Source organism: Phaeoacremonium minimum (assembly GCF_000392275.1).
Source record: "Phaeoacremonium minimum UCRPA7 unplaced genomic scaffold PA7_03_scaffold_541, whole genome shotgun sequence".
Lineage (NCBI taxonomy): Eukaryota > Fungi > Ascomycota > Sordariomycetes > Togniniales > Togniniaceae > Phaeoacremonium > Phaeoacremonium minimum.
This window is the reverse complement of record NW_006921443.1, coordinates 6,792-17,295: the sequence shown is the minus strand read 5'-3', so window position 1 is coordinate 17,295 and position 10,504 is coordinate 6,792. Positions and strand designations below refer to the sequence as shown.

Genomic DNA, 10,504 nt, shown 5'->3' with positions numbered 1-10,504 from the left:
AGAATGTCGTACACTCATCCCATGGCTTCGATGTCCTAAGTTATCAGCTCTGGCTGGAATTCTCGGTAGAGGTCACAGGTGGAAAGCTCCCGTTGCTTGTTCTGTTTGCTCCAACACTTCGTGTGGATTTGCAGAATGAAAGATATTTATATTCTGGACGGAACCAGATTGATAATGACGATGACTCACCGCCACCGTAGAAGGGATATTTTCCGATCCTGGTTCTCGTGTGGTACGGAGTGCTTCCCTTGGTCTTGCATCGTCCAGTTCACAACGTGGAAGAGCAGGCGGGTTAGCATGAGTATCTTGATTCTCAACGAAATGAGAATGGAAATGATTGAGCGCCATATCAGATCCAGGCATTAGTCTGGATCTGTATGAAGGCTGCAGCTGGGCATTTTGGCTTTTTTATTTTTCCACTTTCAGGGGGAATGAGGAGGTTGAATGGATAGGGGCGGCGCGTCAACGTGATTTGGTCACGGGACCCTTTGCTATTTGGAACTCACTCAACGTCAAACAAGATTTTAGAAAATGGAGTCTATGCATTGTGTTGGAGGCTTCAGGCCCCGTTGTCAAATGGATGTTTCTCGGACTCATCGAGGGCTCCTGGCTTGCCGTTGACAACCCATCAGAAGAAGGTTGTACGTGAGATTTCGTTGTCTGAGTACCGAAGAGAGCATGCCACAGCTATGGGCAAAGCCTGACATTCCTCTGAACATACCTGAAGTCGAAATGGAGGATGATGAAGAGGACTACCACTCGAGAGTATTCCCTCACCAGAAATAGTCTCCAACAAAGAAGATGAGATTGACAATGAAGTTCCTGACAAGGAAGACATCAACGAAACCAACAAGAGAGAGAAGATATCGACAAAATGGGATCTCGCACCCAGGTAATAGATGGGACTCGTACACGGTTCAGGGAAGAACTACCACCACCAGCAAACAACGAGCCATTTCAAGAAGCACGCCGAGGCAACCGTTCGATGGTTAGATAAATATACATGTTATGAATTGTACGAAGCCGAAGATTCACTGCCTAGCCATGCCAATGTTGCCGCCGCTATTTCAAGTAGATATAAAGCGTAATAAGCGGATCTTAAATAACCAACTTACACACCAGGTGCCGTCTATCCGAAAAGGGGGGCGCCTGTTTCCGCACCCCTGTACAGGCCACGTGACAGGGGTGGGAGGTTAACGCCAAAAGCCTCGGTAGTATCTGTTAAAGCTCTCCTCCAAATGTACCTTAATTGCACCGAAGCAGATCGAAGTGCACACCCGCCAGAAGCCCACAATGACAGCGCCACGAGTCCCAGCACTCCGGTATCTGATAAGCTGCTCCTCGCGGTCATTGCGCGCCTCCAATCAAAGGCGCTGGGCCCAGGTTCATGATGTCCGGTTCTTAGCGACAACACAGCAATCGCGCAGCGTCCTGGAAAAGTACCGAGACAAGCTCGACGCCAAGGCCAGGCACGAGGGCCATGCCGACATCAATGAGTTGAAGAAGGCTTACTCCGAGAAGATCCAAGACCAACGGCTCAAAGATGCGGCGACTACGACGTTTCCAACAGTCTCACCAGTAGAGACGTCAGACGAGACAGCCGTTCAAAGCAAATCGAGCTCGTCAACTCCCGGTCCCCTGAGCCCGGCAGCAGTGAGCGCGCACAACCCCTCCTCTCCGAACTCCGTCAAGCCTCTCGACGCCATCCTCGACCTACCAAAGGCGCGCGATCTACCCGTGCCCGAACTCTCGGCGATCTGGCGGCTACGACATGCCTCGTCGCCCAACTCTCTTTGCGCAGTAGTGCCGGCGCATACATACGCAGCGATGGAGGAGGCAGCGCGCAAGAACCCACAGTTTGTGCTTCCTGTGCCACACCCAGAGCAGGGCGCAGAGATTCACTTCCTACAATGGACATTCGATCCACCAACAAGCACAAGCACTGTGCTGTTCACTCAACTGGCCGAGTATAAGGCGCGAGGGGAGTTTGCGGTGCCACATACGACAATCACGCATCACTTGGACCTGCAGGGCGACAAGGGCATTGTGCTGATGCAGGGAAACGTGATGGAGGGCCGAGGAGTCAAAGCAGATGATGCAAGGTGGCTGGTCATGTGTTTGCAGCGCTTCTACGGCGGTTGGGATGGCGAGAAGAGCGAGGTCAGCAAAGAGAGGGCCTTGGAGAGAAGGAAGTTGGTGGAATGGTTCGCAACTGGTGACGAGAGATTTAGTGTAGAGAAATTGATGGAAGAGGCAGAGCGAATGGGCTAAAAAGCCCTGCTTTGTATGATAGATGAGACAATTGGGTGTATATCAATGTACCATCACAGCATTTTGGCGGGCATATAGACTGGATAAGGTAACATGCACTGGAGTGCAACCTGTATATAGTACACGGAGACAATAGTCGCTAGTCTTCAGGGGAGCATTATAAAGCAAACTAACATCCTCCTTACAGCTTTGCCCCCTCTTTACGCTCTTCTTGCTTTGCCTGGTCTCTAAGAACCCTTCTTAGGATCTTTCCGGCAGCCGACTTCGGGACTTCATCTATAAATTTGATACCGCCGCGAAGCTTCTTGTACGGCGCGACTTGCTTTGCTAGCCACTCGGCAATCTCTTTTGCCTTTGCCTCTGTGCGCTCCTGTCCAGGACTTAGAACGATGTAGGCGCGGGGGACCTCAGTAGCTTCCGCATGATTTTCGACGCCGATGACGCATGCGTCGGCGATGTCCTCGTGCGAAACTAGGATGCCCTCAAGCTCGGCGGGAGCAACTTGGAAACCCTCTGTTACTGAGTTAGGCAACATTTCCTGATAAGGTAATGGTGATGAATTCGGACTCGATTCATAAGACTCGGACTCGATAGGTAGGCGAACAAAGGGGCTCAGTTCGGGTTGCACTTACTGTATTTGATCAACTCCTTCAGCCGGTCCACGCAGTAGTAATTCCCATACTTATCCCTCTTGAAGATGTCGCCCGTCTTGAAGTAGCCGTCCTCGGAAAATGTGTCTTTTGTCTTATCAGGCAGGTCCAGATAGCCTAAGAAGACATTCGGTCCTTTCACCCAAAGTTCGCCCTCCTGAATTAAATTAGTTACAAATCCAAATCCAATAGGAATTGCCTTTCGGCTAGATAGGATACTTGCCTCTCCCTCTCGAACCTCCTTTCCATTCTCATCCACAATCTTCGCCTCCATATTCGACACCAGCTTGCCTACACTACCAGCGAACTTCGCCCATTCGTCAGGTAGCTGAGTGTGAGTGACTGGGGATGTCTCAGACAATCCATAGCCCTGCTTGACCGGAATCTTGAGCCGGTTCCATACAGCTTCGGTCAACTCGTGAGTCAACGGTGCAGCTCCTGAATTCAGTAGTTTGATCGATGTGAGGTCGTACTTGCTCACTGCGGGATGCTTCCCCAGAGCGAGGACAACTGGCGGTGGGACATATGCATATGTGATTTTGTAGTCTTGAATTAGTTGGCACGCCTTGTCGATGTCGAATCGAGGCATGACAATTAGTTGCCAACCATTGAAGGCACATTGGAAGATACAAACGGTGAGACCCTAGAACGTGAGTTAGCAAACCAGAAATGGAGCTAAATCTGTCGAACCACCCACGTAAATATGGAAGAATGGCAGAAAACCAAGTTGCTTGTCACCCTTTCCATCCCAACCGCCCGATGATGAGAAGCTACGGCCCTCAACCTCGTACAACTGCTTGAGATTGGATATCACATTGTAGTGTGAGAGACAGACGCCCTTTGGCATGCCGGTCGTTCCGGAGCTATACACCAAAAATGCCAGATCCTTGCGCGGATTGACTTTCGTCGGTGCGTACTGCCCGCAATATGCGGTGCTCTTGACGCTCGTGAAATGCTTGAATTTACCAGACTCATCATGCTCATCGCCAAGGAGGATGATCCGCTTCTCCGGTATGCCGGCTTTCTTCGCGGCCTCGCGCACGACCTTGAGGAAAGGCTTCTGTGTGATAATGGCCTTCGCCTTGGAGTTGGTTAATTGGAAGGTCAGCTCTTCTACAGTGTAGAGAGGATTGACGGGACTAGCTATGCCGCCAGCCCAGAGCAGGCCGAAAGTCGCAACGGTGGTGTCGATGTTGTTCGGAGTGTAAAAGGCGAGGACATCTCCCCGTTGCCAATTCCATTCTGACTTAAGGCCCTTTCCAAATTCGAGCGCAGAGGCTTTCGCTTGAGCGAAGGTATAGGTCCGACCAGTATTCCCATCGGTGAATAGCTCTGAAAGTCTCACGCGTGAGTGGAATGTATAGAAAAGTTGTGGCTGTAATTGGACTTGTACCTTTTGAGTCGGGGAACTGTCTGTCCTTCCGCTCGAAGAGAAACGTGAAGAGGTCAACCTCAGGTATCTCGATTCTTGGAAAGGAAACGAGGTGCGGCATCGTGGGGGAAACAGAAAGCCAAGAGCTGTGTGATGTGCAATCGCTTGTTGTAGGATACTATGCGCTTGTACGAATCAATCTTGTATGCTACTAGAACCTCCGTAACGTGGTCTGTGATATGAGCAGTTCTCAAGAGCAAGCTTCTGTCGATCTGGAACAATGAACACCCCGAAAGAGGGAAGCTGTCCCGTTAAAGCGAGCAGCAGCATGCCAACTGTAGCCGGCGGCCTATCCGGCGGCGTACCCAGCTTGGTAGGCACCCGGTCCAGGTGACACGCCAGCCTCGGTATCTCCATACTTTTCATGGTGGCCAAGGAGACACCCCACAGACCGACCAACCCGGCTTGGAGTAGAGATTGGGGAAGCAAGCCACAGCATACCGGTGTGTACGGCGAAGTTCGGCCAAAACTGTGCTACGCCGTACTTAGCCCAGCTCGAGCCCAGGTGCTCCCCAAATTCCGCTAAGACTCCGTCTTAGTTTAAACGAAAAGAGCCATTTCTCTGGCCTCGGCGCCCCATCTTTTGTTGTGCGGGACATCAGTGTGACTTCATGGGGGCGCTGCCAACTCCAGTCTAGCGACGCCATACCTAACGGTAGTGTCTCTCTTGTGCGGGGATGTTGGTGCAGGCGTCCGCCACCCCCAGCAAGATTATGCCGCTCACAAGTGATGTGTGGAATCTGCGATAAAGGCGACCGTTTCCTGTGGAGTTGATTCCACACCGGATACGAATAGTAAATTTGGGCGAGTCGGTGGAAAATCAGCACGTCAACCCATGTAGAATGACAAGATGGACCGGAGTCTGGTGAACCAGCAATTATTACCAGTCTCCTCAATCCAGATGTTCGTATCTAGAACAGGCCATTCTCATGATAGAGGCGTATGCCACAATTGATCCGTTGGTCGATTGGCGATTGGCCAGTCAATGCGAAGAGGATCAGGAAGCATTGAGAGAATTAACTACCCCAACTCGTGACGCGCGCATAGCCGGAGGAAGTTGAGGCAAAACGGACACACAGGCAATTTTGTACGAGAGTGTACATATCGTGGACGAGTAGCCTGTCTACTGCGAAGGCCGTCTACGGCAACGGCAGTCGTCCACAGGTCGGGGCGGACCTCCCGGAACGGGCCAATCGCTCAACTCTCTTCATTTACCGGAGTCGGGTGTTGTCAGGAAGTCGGTTCCTCGCAGAGCCTTGCGCGGCAATGGCACCGAGAATTGTCTAAAATCTCACCTTATACTCTACCAAGGTACGACCCACCTCAGCTTGGCAGTGGTATCCCAAACTCATTCTTGAACTCTGAGCCTTAGTAGCCTATGAATATTCCAAATCATGGTGTCTTTCAACATCAATCCTCTCAAGCTCGGAATCTGAGAGCGCAAATATAGAAAGGCGTGTTAAAGCACCGCCCGTAGTCTTCGAGACCAAGATTAGATAGTAGGTCACCTACGACTGTCCTGTTGCGGTATTGCGTATGCATATCACTAGCCACAGGCCGAGTCCGTCCGGACAAAGCTCCTGTATAGTGTGTGGCGCTTTGTTCTAAAGAGCACTTCATCGCCGTTCCATGCGCATCTGGACTAAGTTCACGATCGCTGAAACACAGCGCAGGAACCAGAAGGTCAAAGAGACGGGCCGGCACTCCAAGAATAAATCCATCAACCACAATGGAAGGATCTTCGGCTCAGCAAACGACGATGTTCCGTGTGTGCCAGAAGATCATGCGGAGACGAACAGTCGACTTATGCTACAACGTTTACAAGACAAAAGGGTGCAGGAATGATTTCCGTGACCAAACTTATGCGGTGAAATGTGCTCGTTCGCCAGACCGAGGAGTTCTCTCCTGGATCATGCCCATCTTCTTGAGGCGCCTGAAACAGCAGCGTCTTCGTAGAATTTCTTGGCGCCGGTAGCCAAAGCCGACCGAAGCAACCGACGGATATGTCAGCCTTCTACTTCATCTCGTCTTCGAGAACGAGGTCCAGCACGCCATTAACCGAGCCAGCAAACCTTGTCAACATGTTGAGATGAACAAGGAGAACTGGGCGGATTTCGGATGCGAGAATGTCCAGCTCTCAAACCCGAACACCGCCAGAACCTTGGCCTGGTCGAATCCTTGCAGCATGCTGGCGCGTTTCATTGGTGCTGAGAGCACCCCTGAGCCCAGTCTGGGTAAGTGTAAAACGAGCGCCAGCAATTGTGCCCTAGTTTGTTCCGCCTAGAAATGCCCAGCAAAGCTTAGGTGACTGCCAAGGGCTTGTCGTAGATCTCCAAGATGCGACAACCTCGAGACAGCGCTTAGCGTACGAGCCTCACTATCACCAGGGTCCGCTTGTACAGGCTTCCCAACAGGTCATGTTCATGCATTGTCGTCGCCGTGATCAGTCCCCGCCTTTTGGCGTTCCCGGGTCTTGGCTCACGATCCACGGATGCCCATTGGATCCATGGTCGTGGCCGTCGATCCGAGCATAACCTGGTCTGGCTCACGGATGCTCGCGAGGACTCTCCCGGAGGCGCCACCCCGTTCCCATGACTGTCCCCGCTTGTGGCCCCTTGGAGGAGTTCAGACGACTCTTGTCAACAAGGATTGAAGGGGCGCTGGCCGGTATGAGCGCATCGCCTGACGCAAAATCTGGCGGGTCTCCTGGCTAGCGAGTGCAGGCCATTGTTTGAGTAGAGATCGCCTTGAGAAGGGCTCTCGAGCCAGCGCATTAGAAGGTGTCATTTGGCAGCTATAAGATCTTCAGTCCATCCGCTCATCATGTAGGTTGTCTCTTCTTCTCTCCTCACCACCATTCCTTTGCTCGGTTCTCACCTTTCTCTACATCTCTTCACCTTCATTCTTCACAGCTGTGCTGTCTTTTAAACTCAAGTTGCTGTGCACTCTTTACCACTTCTCTTCTTCGAGTCAAGAATAATCTATTCACTACAAACAAAGATGTATTTCTCCAAGATCGCTGTCGTTCTTTCCGTTGCCGTTTCGGCACTTGCTTTGCCCGCCCTTGAGGCACCCAAGCAGAAGCGTGCTGGTGTCCTGACTGTTCAGGACTACGCCGACTTCCAGGTCTCTGATGGTGTTGCTGGAAATGCGCTCGCCGAGGTCCAGGCCAACTTCCCTGTGAGTATTAGCGCCATTCGCCTATATTCTCTGCAGAGAGTATTAACATTGAAACAGATTGATGAGAATGACCTGGCCAACGTCGATCCTGACGATCTGGACATCATCAAGGCGGCCCGTGTGACCGCCGAGGCCGCCGAGACGGATGCTGGTGGCTTCAACGACGCCATCGACGCCGCGGGTGACGGTGCTGCGGCCGATGCCCTGCAGGTCGGCAAGATCAAGAACAAGGTTCTGAAGCTTAAGCTCGAGGTCCTGGCCCTGCAGATCGACCAGGCCGTCAACGGCAACGACAACAGCGCCAAGATCGACGAGGAGACCACCAAGCTGAACAAGAACATCCAGCTCGATGAAGATGCCGCCGGCGAGACCAGCCAGAGCGTCGACTTCACCGGTGACGACTCCCCGTAGAGAGCCTCTCAAGTGGAGATCAGATGTATATAGCTCTGAGGAGATCAAAATGGATGCGGGTTTGAGAGTGTGAGGAAGTGAGATCACCGACAAGGAGTGGAACGGGGACATGGGGAGCTGGACGAGGAGGACGCTGTTGATTCAGGCACCTCCTTAGGACAGCGAGGAGGCGAAGAGAGGGGGGCTCTTGTCTCTATTTTATACCATTCGTATTAATACATTTTTACAAACAGTCGCAGTCCATTCTTCGAGCTTTCAGTGACAGTCAGTCGATACAATTTATTCATACGCGGCAAAGGTCAGAACATAATGAGGGTTTTGTATGACTATAGATTATATGCAGGAGATCTTCGTAGAATTCGCTTGGGTAGCTACAACTCAGGTCTGAAACATATCCAAGCCAAGCCACAGCCTGGATTTCCACCGCAGGTCGAACAGAGCTCGTTGAGATGCGATGCTTGCACCGTCTTTGAGCAAATGGTCCCGTGACCAACCCATGTAGAAGCACTCCCCTATCTGTTGACTTTAGAGCACCTTCCCTTGCTCACAACAAAAACAAACAACCTTGATATTTTCATAAACCAAGCACAAAAAAGCACAGTTCAAACGTCAAAATGACGGAACGAGAGAGATACTCATATCAACCCAATCTGAGAAACAGCAGAGAAGGGCAAATCATGGACGGAGAACCGTCTCGCACCTTCCGTACCAGCCAGAACTCAGTATCGCCTGAGACCGGCCATCAAGAAATACCTCGGCTGCGGGCAAGTGCTCAGCGGCAGCGCCCATACAGATCAGGAGCAATATTCGGATCTGACGCGGCATCAAATCATTCTCATTCTGAATTAGTCTGGAATCGATATTACAATGATACCCCAAGATATTCGCATCCAAGAGCAGCAGTACAACAGTCGTGAAGGAAATCAATTCATTTCCAGAGGTACGTCTCGTCCAACTGTAAATGCTAATTTGAATAGATCAAGTAGACATCAGCAGGACTATCGCTTTCGATCAGACGTTGAGCAAAACCCCTCACACTATCACCGCGCCCCTTCGAACGATCTTGTTGAGAACCAATCATCTGGTGTTGCAAGAAATCTGCTCGGTCGCAGGCGTGTTTCCTTCGCATTACCAGAGAGGGTCGAGATCGCTGGTTCTAGTGCCGAACGATATGCTCGCCAAGCTGACTCTGGGTCGAGACGCTTTCTCAGTATGACGGACATTCAAGCGGATGATAATACGTCCTCGGTCTCATCTTTCGAATCAGCAGCCAATGAAGATTTCGTCGAAGAGCCCCGGCCCCAGTGGAACGATCATCCTCAGAGAGCTATGCAAGATGTCGTTACCGCCCGAGCCTGTGAGAGGGCTACCGATCTTGAAGTGGTAGCAGCAAGATCACAGAAAGAACCGTTTTATTGTGCAAATTGCGGAAAAAGAGACCACGGGCAGTCAAGCTATGGTCATCCATGCAGGCACTGCGGTACTCAAGACCACAGGAGTCAAGACTGTGCCTATGCCAGCGTATCCTGTCTCTGCACACAATTTCCTCGCCATATATTTGATGAATGCGACGTCGAATGTCGCCATTGCTGGGCCAAATGCCTACATGACAATGAAGGAGTGCACCATACAGCAATGTCATGCAATGTGTGGTGTTGCATGTACAATCGACCTATCACGGCGGAGCGCCCTCATAGAGATTGCCGTCTCCTCAGTGATCTAGGCGCACGCCGAAGATGCCATGATCGAGGGTGCCACATATGTGGTGGTTACCATCTTACACAGGATTGCCGGATTCAATTGTGTCGTGTCAGCCTGCGATGAGATGAACAAGAGTCCCTGTCCGATTCACTGTCAGCGTTGCGGCTGGGACCTAAAGAAGGGCCACACCTGGGTAGATATGTATCGGCATCTTGTCGGAGACGATCTTCCCACATTCGAACGATGGCATCAGAGACTATGCGCGTTGTGGGAGACACAATTCCTCAGACATGAACCGAGCGATCTGATGGCTTCGGAGTAACAAGTACTAACAACTCCCACCGTCAACTACTGACAGACGAACTCAGTGAACTTCGTAGCACCAGGGCCATGGACATTGGGATAGACATTCTCTCAAGCAGGCGCAGAAATAGGATACCGCCATGGGAGGTTCCTCTCACTCTGCCAGAATGTCTCGAACGCTGGACTGAACTCTTTGAAGAGGGCACGGGCAATTATCGATTGCGAATTCCTGGCACTATCCGGGACGAAGGCGCTACAGCTCTTGACCTAGATTAATTGGAGGTCTTGCTCTCAGCGACAATCTGAGAGCTCCTTGAGCCTAGCAGACACTTAGGCGAGAACTATGTTCATTCATCCATAAAATGGAAATTTTCAAGCCTTATACAATATTAGCAAGATCGCAGTCCCAAGCAGTTGTGAATGAAGATTTCCTCGATTAGACCGTAGGTTTAGGGAAGTGGGTTAATATACCTCTATTCGGATGGCCATCAAGGGTATAAGTTGTTGCCAAAATCATCCATTATCTTCCAATATTACGTGTTAGGTATTCTTAGCC

At 51.2% G+C, this 10,504-nt stretch overlaps 3 protein-coding genes across 3 annotated transcripts; 2 read left to right on the top strand and 1 right to left on the bottom strand.

Annotated features, from left to right (window-relative positions):
* Positions 1-1,293: 1,293 nt before the first annotated feature.
* On the top strand, positions 1,294-2,271 carry UCRPA7_7542 (putative f1f0 atp synthase assembly protein atp11 protein; the record flags this gene model as incomplete). The annotated part of the gene is made up of 2 exons (XM_007920071.1): positions 1,294-1,322; positions 1,428-2,271. 2 exons carry the CDS (start codon positions 1,294-1,296, stop codon positions 2,269-2,271), a joined length of 873 nt encoding a protein of 290 aa, XP_007918262.1.
* Positions 2,272-2,452: 181 nt separating this feature from the next.
* Positions 2,453-4,414, bottom strand: UCRPA7_7541 (putative 4-coumarate- ligase protein; the record flags this gene model as incomplete). The annotated part of the gene is made up of 4 exons (XM_007920070.1): positions 2,453-2,784; positions 2,904-3,564; positions 3,619-4,253; positions 4,315-4,414. 4 exons carry the CDS (start codon positions 4,412-4,414, stop codon positions 2,453-2,455), a joined length of 1,728 nt encoding a protein of 575 aa, XP_007918261.1.
* A 2,939-nt stretch (positions 4,415-7,353) lies between these two features.
* UCRPA7_7540 (putative small secreted protein) lies at positions 7,354-7,944 on the top strand (the record flags this gene model as incomplete). The annotated part of the gene is made up of 2 exons (XM_007920069.1): positions 7,354-7,533; positions 7,591-7,944. The coding sequence occupies 2 exons, from the start codon at positions 7,354-7,356 to the stop codon at positions 7,942-7,944; spliced, it is 534 nt and encodes a 177-aa protein (XP_007918260.1).
* Between the last annotated feature and the right edge of the window lie 2,560 nt (positions 7,945-10,504).